Genomic DNA, 17,136 nt, shown 5'->3' on the forward strand with positions numbered 1-17,136 from the left:
AATAAAATGAATATTAATGCACGGATTTAGTCTATTGGTTTGTAAGAATTCTGCATATTAATAAACTAAAAACATCTATAAACAAAAACTTTTGTTTTTATGAGGCAAGGTCTCAATACGTAGCTCAGGCTAGTCTTGAACTCATGATCTTTCTGCCTCACCTCCCACGTTGCTAGCATTACAGGTATGCACCACCGTATCTGGTTTAAATGGAAATCTGATGTACACCCAAGCACTTACAGGAGGTAGAAGGTGTAGCTACACAGTGAACATCCATATAGCCACCACGTACCTGTCCATCCTATCCTATTCTCATCCTCATTTATTTCAAGGAGCAATCACTAAGACAATCCTCAACTTTTATTTACTTATTTTGGTGCTGGTCCTGGTACTTTGAACTTGGGGCCTGGGCACTGTCCCTGAGCTGTTTTGTTAAATTGGCACTCTACCACATGAGACACTGCTCCACTTTTGGTGGAGCTCCATTTTTTGGGTGGTAAACTGGGGATAAGAATCTTAGGGATGGGCTGGGAAGATGGCTCAGTGGTAGAGTGCTTGCCTTGCATGCCTGAGACCCTGGGTTCGATTCCTCAGCACCACATAAGCAAAAAAGAAAACAAAAAAAGGAGTGGTGCTGTGGCTCAAGTGGTAGAGCACTAGCCTTGAGCTGAAGAGCTGAGGGACAGCGCCAGGCCCAGAGTTCAGACCCCATGACCGGACCAAAAACAAAAACAAAAACAAAAAAGAATCTTAGGGACATTCTGCTTGGGCTGGCTTCAAATTGCAATCTTAGTTCTCAGCATCCTGAGTAGGCAGGATTATAAGTGCGGGCCACTGGTGCCCAGCTCTCAATTTAAAAAAATTTTTTTTCTACTTCCTTTCCTTAAAAATGTTTCATTTTTTGGTTGGTCGTGAGGCCTGAACTCTGGGCCTGGGCACTGTCCTTCAGCGCTTCAGCTCAAGGCTAGCGCTCTACCACTTGAGCCACAGCCCCACTTCTGGCTTTTTCTGCTTATGTGGTGCTGAGGAATTGAACTCAGGGCCTCATGCATGCAAGGCAAGCACTGTACCACTCTAACACAAGGCAAGCCACCTTCCCAGCTGCATCACATTTTTTTTTTTTTTTTTTTTGTGGCTGACAGTATTATTTTATTCTGGTTATTCTGGATTCTTCTACAATGCAATTCTACCACAGGAGTACAGAGTGAGCTGGCCCAGCACCATGCTTCTTAAGCTAATCTTGCTGTGTGGGGTGGCAGGCCCCGACTGGCACTGCTAGCTACGTGCACATGCTGTCATTTAGTTTTCTGTGCCATACTGCATCTAGTGATGGTGGAGAGAAACACGTACAAATAATTCTACAACATACAGAGGTCTCAAAAGTCTGAGAATGTGGCACAAGAGTCCATTCTTTCTTGAGAGGGTATAAAACCTCTTGATCCTCCCCCGCCTTCGCCTCCCAAGCTCTGGGATTACAGATGTCCACCACCACTTCCAGGAACTTCCATTCTTGACAGCACTGTGTGAATGATGCATCTTTCTCCTACTATGAAGAAATTCTGCTTTTCAACTATATTTCTCATTAGAAGCCTACAAGCAGTATGGCAACGAGACATGTGAGAGCAGTTCTAAAACTTACTTAAGAGGCTCACACTCTTTATTCCTTTTTTCCCTCTTTTCACAAAGAAATAAAGGTGTAGAAACCAAAAAAAAAAAAAGAGGCTCACACTCCTCTGACAGAGATCTGAGCTGTTTCCAGATGTCTGCTACCCTGCTGACCTTGCCAGATTTCCTGATAGGCATGCGCAATAGTTTCTCCTAGTATCCAGGAGAGGAACTGCAAATGAGTTGTGTGCATGAAGTTCCAATCTAACAAAGCATTGCTAAGTTGTCTTCCAAAGGGCTGTAGTGGTAAACCTACCTCACAATGGTTGTACTTTCCTGTGTGATGTCTTCATAAAGCTAGCTTTTTCATAAACTAACAGCTCTCCTTGAAAAAACTGATATTTGATTATTTCTAGACTAAATATACAGGCAATTTTTTTCTGACACTTTAAATTATGCTAACACTAACCTATAGGGAAAAAAAAGCTTAGAGCCAGGCACCATTAGTCACATCTTTAATCCTAGCTATTCCGGAGGCTGAGATCTGAGGCCTTGGTTTGAAGCCATCTGGGGCAGGAAAGTCTGGAGATTTATCTCCCATTAATCACCCATAGCTCAGAGGCAGAACTGGGGCACAAGTGGTAGAGTGCCAGCCTTGAACGAAAAGCTGAGGAACAAAACCCTGGCCCAGGCAGGCCTCACACTGGCACAAAAGAAGACAGCTTAGAAACAGCTGACAAATCTTCATATAAACTGCAATCCTCCAGCGTTTCCACACTTTGTCAATGTACATCTGATCACAACCTATCAAAATACACTAGGTCTGCACACATTAGATGCTGCTCTTTTAAAAATAAAGTTCAGGCCTGAGAGGATGAGCTTAAGTGTGCTGAAGCTGAGAGATCAAGCCGAGGAGGCTGAGGGCAGGAGAGGTCACAGCACCTTGCTCGGTGTGCACCTGCTCCACCCAGGACAGGAACAAAGCACACAACTATTTTGTTAGCAGCAGGGATTATTGAGTGTGAAGGAGTCAAACAAGCAGTGACGTCAAACACGTTTGCTTGTTAAAGCTCCAAGCCTTAAAACACACTGTACTACCAACACCGTAAAGGCGGTAGGCAGTTGTCACAAAGTATAATGAAATTTATATGGAATATTTGTCTAACTTGGGTTCCAAACTTTTTTTTTTTTTTTTTTTTTTTGGTGCTGGTACTAGGGCTTGAGCACTGACCCTTAGCTTTTTTGCTCAAGGACAGTGCTCTACCATTTGAGCTCCAGCTCCACATAAAGTTTTTTGGTGGGTAACAACATGAGAGACTCATGGACTTTCCTGCCTGAGCTGGCTTTGAACCATAATCCTCAGATCTCAGCCTCCTGAGTAGCTAGGATGACAGGCATGAGCCACAGGTGCCTGGCTCCTTCTTTTGTTTTTTTGTTTGTTGTCGGTCATAGGGCTTGAACTCAGGGTCCGGGCACTGTCCCAGAGCTTCCTTTTTTTGGGGGGTGGGGATGGGGGAGGGTCAGTCATGGGGCCTGAACTCTGGGCTTGGGTGCTGTCCCTCAGCTCTTCAGCTCAAGGTGAGCACTCTACCACTTGAGCCACGGCGCCACTTCTGGCCTTTTCTGTTTATATGGTGCTAAGGAATCGAACCCAGGGCCTCATGCATGCAAGGCAAGCACTCAACGACTAAGCTACCTTCCCAACCCCCAGAGCTTCTTCTACTAAAGGTTAGCACTCTACCACGTGAGCCACAGCACCACTTCCATTTTTTTCTGTTTATGTGGTATTGAGGAATCAAACCTAGGGCTTCATGCATGCTAGGCAAACACTACCACTAAGCCACATTCCTAGCCCCATGTCCCTGAGCTTTTTTCATTCAAGGTTAGTGTTCTACCATTTTGAGTCACAGTACCACTTCCAGTTTCTGGTGGTTAACTGGAGATAAGAGTCTCACAAAGGGCTGGGAAGGTGGCTCAATGGTAGAGCGCTTGCCTTGCATGCCTGAGGCCCTGAGTTCAATTCCCCAGCACCACATAAGCAAAAAAAAAAAAAGAAGAAAAAAGAAAAAAAGTCGGAAGTGGCACTGTGGCTCAAGTGGTAGAGCACTAGCCTTGAGCTGAAGAGCTGAGGGACAGTGCCCAGGCCCAGAGTTCAGGCCCCATGACCAGACCCCCCCCCCAAAAAAATATTAAAAGAGTCTCACAGACTTTCCTGCCCGGGCTGGCTTTGAACCATGATCCTCAGATCTCAGCCTCCTGAGTAGCTAGGATTACAGGTATAAGCTACTGGTACTAGCTATAATTCTTTCTCAAACAAAATTTAACTGCTAAATGATATTCTGCAAACAATTTTTAGATCAGGTGCAGTGGGACATAACTATAATCCCAGCTACTTAGAAAGCAGAGGCAGAATGATACTGAGTTCAAGCCCAGTCCAGGCAAAAATACTGAGCCTGTCTCAAAAAGGAGGGGAATCTGGGGGTATGACTAGAGTGCTTTGCTCAGAATGCATAAGACCCTAGTTCATTCCTCAGTATTGAAAAAATATTTCATTTTTCTAAGAAGCAAAATATAACTTTAAGAACAATATGTTAATATGTATAAGGTCAGGAATATTGTTCATTAGGTATGTATCTCTCTATAAGTTAGCAACTAGAGAAATGACTCAATTATTATAAATACTATTGATATTTCCCAAAGGGGAAGGCATAGTTCTTAAAAATTCTTAGGGACAAGCTGGGTGCTGGTGGCTCACACCTATAATCCTAGTTATTCACAAAGTTGACATCTGAGGACCATGTTTCAAAGCCAGTCCAGGGAGAAGAGTTCATGGGACTCTTATCTCCACTTAACTTACAGAAAACTGGAAGTGGTGCTGTGGCTCAAAGTGGCAGAGCACTAGCCTTAAGTGAAAAAGCTTAGGGACAGTGCCCAGACCCTGAGTTCAAGCCCCACAACTACTACCACCACCAAAAAAGTCTGTTTTGTTGTTTTTTAAAATTTTTTGGTTGGTCACAGGGCTTGAACTCTGGGCCTGGGTGCTATCCCTGAGCTCTTCAGTTCAAGGCTAATGCTCTACCACGTTGAGTCACAGCACCACTTCCAGCCTTTTCCGATTAATTAGAGATAAGAGTCTCATGGACTTTCCTTCTTATGCTGGCTTTGAACTGGGGTCCTTAAATCTCAGCCTCCTGTGCAGCTAGGATTACAGGGGTGAGCTACTGGCGCCGGGCCAACAAAACATTCATAATGACTAGAATAACAGACTTTCGCTGACTTGTGATCTGGAATGTACACTAGGAGCTGAACAGGTGCGCTGAGCTCTGGCTGCAGTCCCACAGTCCCCTCCCAGTCACCACCTCCCAAGTCCAGTCCCCTTGCTCAGCATCTCAGTAGTACTTGCCACCCAGACTCCCCAGCACCTGAACACCTTCCTCTTAGTCTCCTTTAATCAGCTGTTTCCAGACTTCTGTGAACTCTAACTTCCTCTCCTCTTGCTCCAGCCCCTTAGCCACAAAACTACCAGTTCAAATGCGTCCATGGCGTAGAGCCTGCTTCTCTTACTCCCTCTGCCAGTCTGTTATCTCCCACCAAGAACCACCATGACAGACACTCTGCTCCACGGTCCGAGTGCTGGCATCACCCCATTCACACCCTTCCCATCATCAGCTAATCCCTTGCCCTACCTCACAACACACCCCAATATGGCTGATCTCTTCCTCCCACACCCACCTCCCTGGCCATCCAGTACTCGATCCTTATCCTCACATCTGTGTAGAGTCTACTCTCATCTACTCCCATCTCCAAATCCTGGGCTCCCTCACCGCTGAGCCCTCAGGGAAAATCTCCCTGAAGCTAGCCCTGATCCGCAGTCCTCCCAGAAGCCAGGTGATCTTCTTCATAGTGTGTACCAGCTCCTGACACTGTATTTGTGGGTACCACCAAGTGGGTACAGTTTTGTCCTCTACCTTCCACTTCTGCATCTCCTCTTTCCTTTCATTTACACGGAAGCTAAAATGATCCCAATTCATACACACAGTACAGAACCACACCAAAATGAATGAGGCAGGTAAACATTTCCAACCCTCATCTCCAAGACAGACAGCTGCACTTCCACACTGCAAGATAAATTAGCTTGTTTCAAGTGATGGTTATGCCACACAGCTATGAAAAGCAATCTGTCAAAATTTTGAGGCCATTCTCTGGGACAAGTTACTAATTCTACCTTTTTTGAAATAATCATTCATCATTTTTTTTTGACGCCCCAAATGATAGTCAATCAAGGCAATGGAAAATGTTAATTATATAAATCAAAATAGGCAAAACAAATACAGCTTTACTCTGAAATAAAGTTAGATGAAAATTGCTATTTAGTCCCATCTATCTCTTTATTCCCACTAGAATCATCACTTAAAAGCCAGCCGCTCTGTGGAGAAGCGAGGAGCTGCATCTGAGCTGATCAGAGGGAGGTGGACCGGGCAATACCACACCTGCAGCGTGATCATGGGGACTTGGCTCTTGCAGTGATTACACGTGGCCTCCCGGTATTTACAGGCCTTCTCCACGTGATCACGCAGGTCCTTCCTCTGTACTTTTTCTTTGCAGGCTGCACGCACGCAGGGAAGCTCCTCAAACTGGCACTCATTTTTTAGGTGCACCTGTAGAGGAAACCACAAGTTCTTAACTGACACACACAAAAAGTCTGAACTGCCAGATGCTAACCTCCACGCAGTGAGACTACACAGCATGTTTGCAGTGTGCCATCAGACCAGCCAGCTCTTCACAGCAGAGCGGGGCACACCATACCACACATTAGTGTTTACAGAGCCATGCTGTGGCCCACAAGCACAGTCAATTCTTCCAGATTAAGACAATGGTAGAATGCTACAAAGAACTTCGTTTCACTCTAATTCAAATACTCTACCAGGATAAAATATGATACTAATAAATCTAGCTCAAACTCCTCTCTATTCTAACTAGGTGTCTGCCAATGATGTCATGAAAATGAGACTGCACATCTGGGGACTGCACCAATTTCTATATGGCTGTGTTCTGAAAGAATATAGCAAGCGTAGCCCTTAAGGTATCATCCTGCCTGGCTAGGTCATTAGCTGGATGAGGTGGGTGACCTGTTCTCCTAGTGTCAAAGCCTCTGGTGTCTGTCGGGTCTTACCAGCAGATGTCCCAGCATTAACTGCTCTGCACAACCTCTGCTTTCATTCCGACAATAGATCTGAAGGGCCAGAATTTCTCTCTTGCAGCAGTTATCCTTAAACACCTGTAATAGAAAGATGGTTTTTTCAGTTATTTCCATCACATCTGATATATTGGACAAGGCAAAACCACTTTATAAAGAGCTGAAGTCCAGCCAGGCACCCGTGGCTCACTCCTGACATCCTAGCTACTCAGGAGGCTGAGATCTAAGGATCGCGGTTCAAAGCCAGCCCGGGCAGGAAAGTCCGTGACACTCTTATCTCCAATAAACCACTAGAAAACCAGAAGTGGCGCTGTGGTGGTAGAGCGCTTGCCTTGAGCTGAGGAGCGCAGGGAAAGTGTCCAGGCCCAGGACTGACCAAAAGAAAAAAGAAAAAAAAATCTGAGGTCCAGAGTGGACCTCAGGAAACATCAGGACCATCTTAATTTCTACAAGTAGAACAAAGGCATTGTTTCCACTGAGATATAATTTAATTCATAGAACATTAACTACTATCTCTTATTAAATAAACCTAAAACAAATGAATTTCACCAAATTGGTGAAGATTACTTTGGATTATCCATGTTCCCAGAACACTGTAACCTGGGCCAAAGGGTGGGCAGCAGCACACACTGGAGTCACAGGAGTCAGAGCTAAGCAGCTCACAGACACACTGGAGACACAGGAGTCAGAGCTAAGCAGGAGGCTGCAGTGTGTAGTCTTCCTCCCACCAAAGGAACTGGCAACATTCTCACTGGGTGCTAGCTAAGTCAAACCAACTGTGACACAAACCACACTTCAGGGTGATTTGTAAACAGATTTTGGTTTCTTCTCCTGAGGTTATGCTGCTTATAACTCATTTTTTTCCAGTAAGTTTTTAATATGTATCATGAAGGTCAATTTCAATTAAATGGTTCTCCTTGGACATAAAAACCTGCCAGAGCTTTAAAATTAAACCCCATTTAAAATTTTATGTTCCCTTAGAAAAAGGTTCACTTGCTCTTTCTAACAACATAGTGTACAGCACCTTAGTCCTTAGGCATTTCCCAACTCTACAGGCAGAAAAAGAATCAACAACTGTCAGTTAAAAAAAAAATCAGTTTGGCAGAGCACCTGTAATCCTACTCAGAAGGCTGAGATCTGAGGATCATAACTCAAAGCCGGTCCAGGTAGGAAAGCCTATGAGATTCATCTCTCAATTAAGTACCCCCCGCAAAAAAAGGGCAGAAGTGGAGCTGTGGCTCAAGTGGCAGAGCACTAGCCTTGAGCAAATAAGCTCAGGGAAAGTACCCAGGCCCTGAGTTCAACCCCCAGAACCTGCACCAAATAAATGAATGAGCCAACTAATTTGGAGACAAGCCTAATCCTTCATAAACACAATTTCTTAAAGGTAATGACTTAAGGTATAAAGTCAATAAAATAACTTTTTTTTGGTCGGTTGTGGGGCTTGAACTCTGGGCCTGGGCACTGTCCTTGTGCTCTTTAGCTCAAGGTAAGTGTACTACCACTTGAGCCACAGTGCCACTTCCAGTTTTCTGATGATTAATTAGAGAGAAGAGTCTCACAGACTTTGCTGCCCAGGCTGGCTTTAAACAACATGATGCTCAGATCTCAGCCTCCCGAGTAGCTAGGATTATAGGTATGAGCTACCAGCACCCAGCCTAAAACAATTTTTTTTTAAACTGGGAAAGCAATAGTTTCCTTTCTATACCACCAATTTCCTATGTCATTTGAGTTTAACATTACCAATAAAAAAAAAAAAAAAAAAAAAAAACAGATTGAGCAGGGTACTGGTGGCTCATGCCTTTGTGAGATCTGAGGATTGCAGTTCAAGCCAGTCAAGGCAAGAACATCTGTGAGATTCTTATCTCCAATAAACCACCAGAAAACTGGAAGTGGCATTGTGGCTCAAGTGGTAGAGGAGAGCCCTCATCTTGATCTGAGTGACAGTGCCCAGACATAGAATTCAAGCCCCTGACTGATTAAAAAAAAAAAAAAAAAAGGATTGAAATACCAAAGTAATTAGAGTATAGAACTTGAGAGCTAATAACTTGAGAGGCCTCAGATTATTTACTGCAAATGTCCTTTTTCTAGAGGGAAACTGAGGGGCCAACATCACCCAGTAGGCACATGTGGTCTCCTGGGGTGCAAATGGCTGTGCTCTGTCCAGCCCACAAGGCTCAGCGTCAGGCTTTCTCATTACTGATTCTTCAATAAAACATCATTATTCCTCAGCTATCACTCCTGCAGAAAAACAGGATCCTAATTATGAATCATGAATCAGACACACTAGAACCTGAGCTTGAGCTTTCAACCTGCCCTCACCCATCGCCTTGTCAGATACACATGAACAAATTACTTTTTTTGGTCGGTCGTGAACCTGAACTCTGGGCCTGGGCGCTGTCCCTCAGATGATCTTCAGCACAAGGCTAGCACTCTACCACTTGAGCCACAGCACCACTTCCTTTTTTTCAGCTTCTGTAGTGCTGAGGAATTGAACCCAAGGCCTCATGCATGCAAGGCAAGCGCTCTACCACTGAGCCACCTTCCCAACCCACTTTTTTTTTTTTTAATTGTTGGGCCTAGGGCTTGAACTCTGGGCCTGGGCGCTGTCTCTCAGCCCTTCAGCTCAAGGTGAGCGCTCTACCACTGAAGCCACAGTGCCACTTCTGGTTTTCTGGTGGTTTATTGGAGATAGGAGTCTCACAGGGCTGGGAAGGTGGCTCAGTGGTAGAATGCTTGCCTTGCATGCATGAGGCCCTGGGTTTGATTCCTCAGTACCACATAAGCAAAAAAGAAAAAACCAGAAGTGGCGCTGTGGCTCAAGTGGTAGAGTGCTAGCCTTGAGCTGAAGAGCTGAGGGACAGTGCCCAGGCCTAGAGTTCAGGTTGCACAACTGACCAAAAAAAAAAAAAAAACCCCACAAAAGAAGAAGAGTTGTTTCAGATGAGAAGTGTGCCCAGCTGGGGTTGGCCGCAGGTGAATGGGACGCAGCCCTGGGGAGCTGGATGACTAGCCACCCACATGGGTGTGCATCGGCTCTGTCTGGCCAAACATGGGAGACAGAAGGTTGATCTCACTGGTGTCTAACAGCTTCAAGACCTTGGGGTGAGCCATGAATCAGTGGCTCACGCCTGTCATCCTAGCTACTCAGGAGGCTGAGATCTGAAGATCATGGTTCAAAGCCAGCCTGAGCAGGAAGTCCTTGAGACTCTTATCTCCAATAAACCACCAGAAAACCAGAAGTGGTGCTGTGGCTCAAGTGGCAGAGGGCTAGCCTTGTGTGAAAGAGTGCAGGGACAGTGCACAGGCCCTGAGTTCAAGCCCCACTACTGACTCAAAAAAAAAAAAAACATACTGGGGCAATGTGGAGAAAATTTCAAAGGACCCCCTAGAGTAGTAAGTTTGAACAAAGAGCTTGTGAAAGAGTTGAGCATAAGCTGCCTAGAACAGGGATGTATGTCAACAGCAGTGGCCTGATTGTGACCCTGCCTAAGGTAAGCACCGCAGCACCTGACTCAACCAAATCCCTCATTCCTTCCACACCCACAGGGTCTTATTAAGTGCTAATAGTACTGCTATGGGCTCCAAAGCCAGAGCACCTTGCAGGAGTTACACAGTGTAGACATCAACTCCTCCCACCTCCTTAGTCTACCCAAATCATCAAAGCCAAGATAAAACAAGTTCCAGAGCACTGAATGCAAGCTATGGGAAGTGCATTAGCAGGCTTAAATGCTTGACAAAGTAAGGTATTAGCAAGCCAAGGATACCTTGTCTTTAACGATGCTTTCTTGACACGCAGTACATTTTGGAGCAGAGGAGCTAAGGGAAACAAGGAACCAGGTTAGAGTAGCAATTCCACTCCCGGGCTCCCATACACAATCACCCCCTGGTGGCCAGGCCGGCTGAAGCTCATGGCCATGGAGAATCTAGTTTAAATAAGAAGTCACGGGAGCAAAGGGCTCAACTATTTTTAAAGGGCTGCTTTTCCAAAGGAAGCTATACAGCACAGTAGCCTAGTTCAGTCCTATGTGGAAAGCTCTGTCTATGCACATGACCGTGACGTGTTCTACCAGATGCCACACCAGCTGCTAAGGAGTGCTTCTGATACTCACAGGTACTGGGAGCTCAGGGTGCTCCTGCCTCGTGTACTCTACAGCAAACTGTCTTCACGGTGTATCAGTCTAATGTCTACTGCTCACTCCCAGCCAGCCTCCCTGCCTTGGGCTGCCAGCAGACCTCTCTTATGGCACAGCTGACTAGGGAGAAATCAGGAGCTGAGTCCACGGTACCAGCACTAAGCCTGCCTCACACCTCTCATCCTCAAGTGCACACAGCCAAGTCACATGTTCGGCCAAGAGGATAAGATCACAGCAGGAAGACTGAGGTGGAGGTGCAAGTGTATGATGGAGAAGACAGACTGCCATGATCAGCTGAGGGCTCGAGACGGCCAAGTGTGATTAGCCAGTGGGGGAAGAGCGGGGTGGCCTCCCAGACCACTGTTCTCTGAGGGTAGCAACCTTGCAAAGTGCATCCTGCAGTGACTCAGCACCCAGCACAATGCCTGCCAAATCATGATGAGGAAGATGCTTCCTTAGCCAGTGCTATCTGTCAGCACACTTCAGTTAGCCTCTGTGATCGCGGCAGCATCAGGACTCAGCTGGTGAGGGAGGCATGCTCTGTGTGCATGTGCAGTCTGAATTCTGCATAGGTGAGAGACCTGCCTTTCCTCGAGCTGACCATGACCACCCTCCACATGGACTAGCAGAACTCTAACATTTTAACGACTTACTGTCAACTCCCCACAACACCCAGGCCTTCTCAAGCAAGACGCAGTAATACACAGAGGTCACCATGCTTCATGGTCAGCATGGCTGACACTGCTGGGGGAGAGACTTTTTGGGAGCAGCTTGAGGAAGCAATTCGTGGTATGTGGAGGAAGGGCACACAGAGCCTCAGGAAGGTGTGTGCAGATCCTAGAGCTTTCTAAGCTAGGCTCTGAGTCTTACATCCTCAGGGATAGAAGCCTACAAGGTTTACTCTTTTCTTTTTTATGCCAGTGGGGTTTGAACTCAGAGCCTACATTGTGCTCAAGGCTAACACTCAACACTTAAGTCACACCTTCATTTGTGTGTTTTTTTGTAATTAACTGGAGATAAGAGTCTCATAGACTTTCCTGCCCAGGCTGGCTTCGAACCATAATCCTCAGATCTTAGCCTCCTGAGATCAGATTACAGACAGAAGCCACCAGCACTCGGCCTAAGGTTTACTTTTTTTTTTGGTCAGTGGTGGGGCCTGAACTCTAGGCCTGGGTGCTGTCTCTCCACTCCTTAGCTCAAGGCTAGCGCTCTACCACATGAGCCACAGCACCACGTCTGCCTTTTTCTGCTTTTGTGGTTCTGAGGAATTGAACCCAGGGCTTCATGCATGCAAGGCAAGCACTCTACCACTGAGCCACCTTCCCAGCCCAAGGTTTCCTTTTGAGAGCACTAAGTAACCAGTGGGAGGGGAGAGGCCACAGGGCCTGGTCCAGCAACAGAAGGCATGCACGCACCCACCTGAGCAGGGCGGCCATGCAGCTCTCACAGAACCGGTGTCCACACTCGGTCTGCTTGGGGTTGCACAGCACCAGGCGGCACTTCTCACATTTGTACTTGTCCTCCACTGTCTTCACAAACTTCTCCTTGTAGCCTCCCTGGTCCGGAACAAACACAGCCCCGGTGCCACGGTCCGACTGCAGCTTCAGTGGTGGGTTGGGGTGCAGGGCGCCAGCAGAGTCCATCTTTTTACTCGATTCCATTTTTGGAAAATAAAATTCTGCCAGGAGAGAAACAGCAATAAATAGAGTGCCAAGTCAGGCACAGGTAGCACACACCTATAATCCTAGCTACTCAGGAGACTGAAAGCTGAGGACTGTGGTTCAAAGCCAGCCCAGGCAGGAAAGTCCACGAAACTCTTATTTCCAATTAACCAGCAAAAAGTCGGAAGTGTAGCTGCAGCTCAAGTGGCAGAGTGCTAGTCTTGAGCAAAAGAAGCTCAGGGACCATGCCTAGACCCTAAGTTCAAGCACACAGGCAAAAATATGAGAGAGAGAGAGAGAGAGAGAGAGAGAGAGAGAGAGAGAGAGAGAGAGAGAGAGAGAGAGAGAGAGAGAGAGAGAGAGAGAGAGGACAGACAGGAGAGAGAGAGAAGAGATGGTAGAGAAGAGATGGGGGGAGAGAAAGAGGAAGAAGGGAAGGGAAGGGAAAGGGAGAGGTAGGTAGGAGAGGGGAGGGAAAACGGAGTAGCATCCTGTTATTTCATGCAAAAAAAAAAAGCAAACATAGTTTGCATAGCTTGCTCAGGCAAAAAGTCCCTAAGCAGCAGGCTTTCAGTTTTAACGTAAAGAAACGATCCTATTTCCTACTTCTATGATAGAAGTAGACATGAGTACACAGCTTCCTTACTTCTACTATTAATGCTACTGCTCAAAATACTTCATAAAAAGTGTCACTAATAAACTGTTTTCAAAGCTGAGTGCTGGTGGCTCACACCTGTAATCCTAGCTACTCAGGAGGCTGAGATATGAGGATTGCGGTTCAAAGGCAGCCTGGGCAGGTAAGTCTATGAAACTCGTCTCCAATTAACCACAAGAAGTGGCGCTGTAGCTTAAGTGGTAGAGCTCTTGCCTTGTGCTAAAGAGCTGAGGGACAGCGCCCAGGCCCAGAGTTCAAGCCCCAGAAACGACCAAACACCAAAAAACAAAAAAACAAAAAACTTTCCTAAGTTCTGTAAGATACATATACTAGGTGGGTGCTGGTGCGCATGTCTGCAATCCTAACTACTGAGGAGGGTGCAATTTAAGGGCTGCAGGTCAAAATTAGCCTGGGAAGGAAAATCCAAATAAAGCTACCACAAAAGTGGGAAGTGGAATGATGGCTAAAGTGGCAGATGCTAACTTTGAGCAAAGGAAGCTCAGAGATAGTGCCCACGCCCCACAATTCTCTCTCTCTCTCTCTCTCTCTCTCTCTCTCTCTCTCTCTCTCTCTCACACACACACACACACACACACACACACAGATACACATAATACTTTGCTCTGTTGTAACTTCAAACATTATACATCATTCGCAGTCTTTTAGCCAAAGCAATATCCATTCTCACTCAATTTTCTTCTCAGTGAACTTCTTGACCTTCCAGGTGGCCCTGCAGCATGCAGAGCAGCATGTGGGGAGCACTATGTGCCTCCAGTTACCACAGCGGTACTTGTAGGCGACACACTCCCAGACAATAGCATCACTCTACTATGGATGTGGTAAAGCCAGGAGAACATGCCCACAGGACCCCGAGTGCCTGTCTCTGCCCGCTACCCTTGTACACCAGACCTGATTCACTCTGACTCAGAATTGCACACAGAACTGTGGCCTGCAGGGTGCCATCACACCATACCATGAGCAGCACAGGGTGGAGGTCTCCGTACAAAGCTGAGACAGGCAGTGAGGTGCCAGGGATGGGGCTGGCACATGCACAGGCTTGAGTCCTGTACCTGAGGATCTGTTTCTTTGCAAGGATGTCTTCTTGCCACCTCTAAGTTCCACTGATGAGCAAACTGACACTCCTAAAACAAGCCACAAAGATCCCAGCTGGGACAGCGGTCAGCTGAGCCTCGAGGTCAAGTAAATAAAAATGTGTAAGGTAGATGGGGCTGGGAAGGTGGCTCAGTGGTAGAGCGCTTGCCTTGCATGCCTGAGGCCCTGGGTTCAATTCCTCAGCACCACATAAGCAAAAAGAAAAAAGCCGGAAGTGGCGCTGTGGCTCCAGTGGTAAAGCGCTAGCCTGAGCTGAAGAGCTGAGGTACAGCGCCCAGGCCTAGAGTTCAGGCCCCACGACCAGACCCCCCCCCCAAAAAAAATGTGTAAGGTAGAAAGCAGTCAAGTAAGTTTCCTTAGGAAATATTAGATTTAATTAAAATTATACCTCCATTGATAATGGTGGTATAATGGCTTCTCTTTATTTTCTGGATATTATTCAGTAAGTGTGTACTATTTTTTTGGGGGGGGTGGGCCTTGGCACTGTCCCTCAGCTCTTCAGCTCAAGGCTAACGCTCTACCACTTGAGCCACAGCGCCAATTCCAGTTTTCTGGTGGTTCATTGGAGATAAGAGTCTCACAGACTTTCTTGCCCAGGCTGGCTTTGAACCGAGATCCTCAGATTTCAGTCTCCTGAGTAGCTAGGATTACAGGTGTGAGCCACCGGCACCAGGCAAAGTGTGAACTTTTATAATGAAAAATTTCAAATGCTGGACAGAAAGAATCAGGATCAAGCCATATACTGCCAGCTTTTCAGCCCAGGCTCTTTGCCCCTCTTTGACGTGGCCTCTGCTAGTTGGCTCCAGCAAATGGGTGGGCACCCGTACCTTCCTGTCTCTGGGCCCAGTCACCTCCACTCTGACACTTGCTTCAGTAAAGAAGAGTATGGTGACCAAATATGGACAGGACTTGGTGGCTTCAGGAAGATCCTTTGCTCAGATGCCCGCACCGGCCTCTGCACTATGCAATTTACTTCCTATCTCTGTCTCCTCCATCCTTTTCTCACACCATGCTATCTGTTCACTAAAGGGACTTTAGAAGATTCTTTCAAAACTAAATGAGCTCTCTTGCCAGGCACTGTAATCCTAGCCAATCAGGAAGGCTGAGATCTGAGGACAGCAATTTAAAGCTCAAGCAAAAAGGTCCATTTAATTCTAATCTCCATTAAACCACCAAAAAAAACCTGGAAGTGGAACGATGGTTCAAGTAGTAGAGGTGCCAGCTTTAAGCAAAAAAGCTAAGAGACAGCACCAAGGCCCCAAGTTCAAGCCCCAGTACAGCCCCATCTCCCCCAAGTATACACTGCGTTCCTGTTCAATCTATGTTTGTTATTTAACAAGAATATGGAGGCTGGGGGTGTGACTCAAGTGGTAGAATGCTAGAACAACAAGGGTGAGGCCCTGAGTTGAAAACCCCTAGTACTGTTAAAAATTGAGGCGGGCTGGGCGCCACAGGCTCACACCTGTAATCCTAGCTACTCAGGAGGCTGAGATCTGAGGATCAGGGTTCAAAGCCAGCTCCGGCAGGAAAGTCCATGAGACTCTTATCTCCAATAAACCACCAGAAAACCGGAAGTGGCACTGTGGCTCAAGCGGTAGAGCGCTCGCCTTGAGCTGAAGAGCTGAGGGACAGTGCCCGGGCCCAGAGTTCAAGCCCCATGACCGACCCCCCCATCCCCACCCTGCCAAAAAAAAAACTGAGGTGGGAGAATTCTTTCTATTTACTGTCTCTCAGACCTGCAGGTCTCACCCTTCTTTCTACAGTATGAAACATGAAGCTGTCAGCCAGTGCCAAGGTCTCTCGCACACCCCCAGATGGCCCAGGGGAGACCCCAGGTGCCTGGGCATGGACTGGGTGCAGCACAGGCTTCTTCTGCCCGGAGCCTGGTTCGGAATCCAAAAGAACTGTTTGCTTCATGGCTATGGTATCTGAAAATGACCTCCAGCAGCAGCATCCGGCAGATTAATGAAACATGGATTTTCAAGAAAACCTCAACAGGTCAGTAACTTCTTCCAACCCTACCCTTTGGAATGTGGTTCATGAAGGTGGCGGCTGAGTGCTGTCAGACAGAAGGGCCAGCCAGGAGCCCCCTGCCTGCCACCCCCTTCCCTGTGTCTCTGCCCATGCTCTAGCCCACCCTGCGAGCCTCACCTCTGTGGTGCGTCCCCTCCTCCTGGCTCCATCCGGCATGTCTGGCCTTGAGGACGGCACACTAGGTGTCTCTCCTTTTTTGCAGAACATAGGTAAGCTTTTGAGGACTCGAATTCCCATCTGTTTTGCTGACTAACAAAGCCCAGGTACATAGAATAGAAGCTGCCAAGAACTCAGTGCTTAATATGTATTTGCTGAGTTAATGAACAGGTGGGAAGGCAAGATCCCAGCTAGTCAGCCCAAATTCTTTCTTGACAAACTCACTCCTCCTGGAACGGAAAACTAATTTTTGGAGTCCTGCCAGGATTAGAAGCTACTTACAACCATTTCATATTTTACTCTACAGTGCCCAGGAGGCTATGTGCTCAATAAAGAGTAAGTGATGAGAAACACTGGCCCTTGGAAGGTGAATTCAGTTTCCTCATTTTTATTGTTATTATAAAGGTGATGTACAGAGGATAACAGTTACGTAAGTCAGGTAATGTGTGTGTTTCCTTAGGGGCAGTGTCACCTCTTCCCTCGCTCTCCCCCAGTTTTTCCCTCCTGTCACATCCACAAGTGGTATAGTTCATTTTCAACATAATGTTTAATGAACACCACTGCAGCATTTGTTCACCA

The 17,136-nt window shown here is 46.8% G+C and overlaps 1 protein-coding gene across 8 annotated transcripts in view; it reads right to left on the bottom strand.

Annotated features, from left to right (window-relative positions):
* The window catches only part of Traf3 (TNF receptor associated factor 3), a 120,292-nt gene that overhangs the window by 24,745 nt on the left and 78,411 nt on the right, over positions 1–17,136 (bottom strand). For all 8 annotated transcript variants that reach the window (XM_069997518.1, XM_069997520.1, XM_069997522.1 and 5 more), the window contains 4 exons: positions 12,358–12,616; positions 10,570–10,621; positions 6,779–6,883; positions 6,096–6,263 (listed from right to left, as the gene is read on the bottom strand). In XM_069997518.1, coding sequence (XP_069853619.1) covers positions 6,096–6,263; positions 6,779–6,883; positions 10,570–10,621; positions 12,358–12,599 — 567 coding nt within the window. In that variant the 5' untranslated portion in view covers positions 12,600–12,616. The remainder of the gene's footprint in view (positions 1–6,095; positions 6,264–6,778; positions 6,884–10,569; positions 10,622–12,357; positions 12,617–17,136) is intronic.

This window comes from Dipodomys merriami, unplaced genomic scaffold, assembly GCF_024711535.1.
Source record: "Dipodomys merriami isolate MVZ:Mamm:240054 unplaced genomic scaffold, mDipMer1.0.p SCAF_50, whole genome shotgun sequence".
In the NCBI taxonomy this organism is placed as follows: Eukaryota; Metazoa; Chordata; class Mammalia; order Rodentia; family Heteromyidae; genus Dipodomys; species Dipodomys merriami.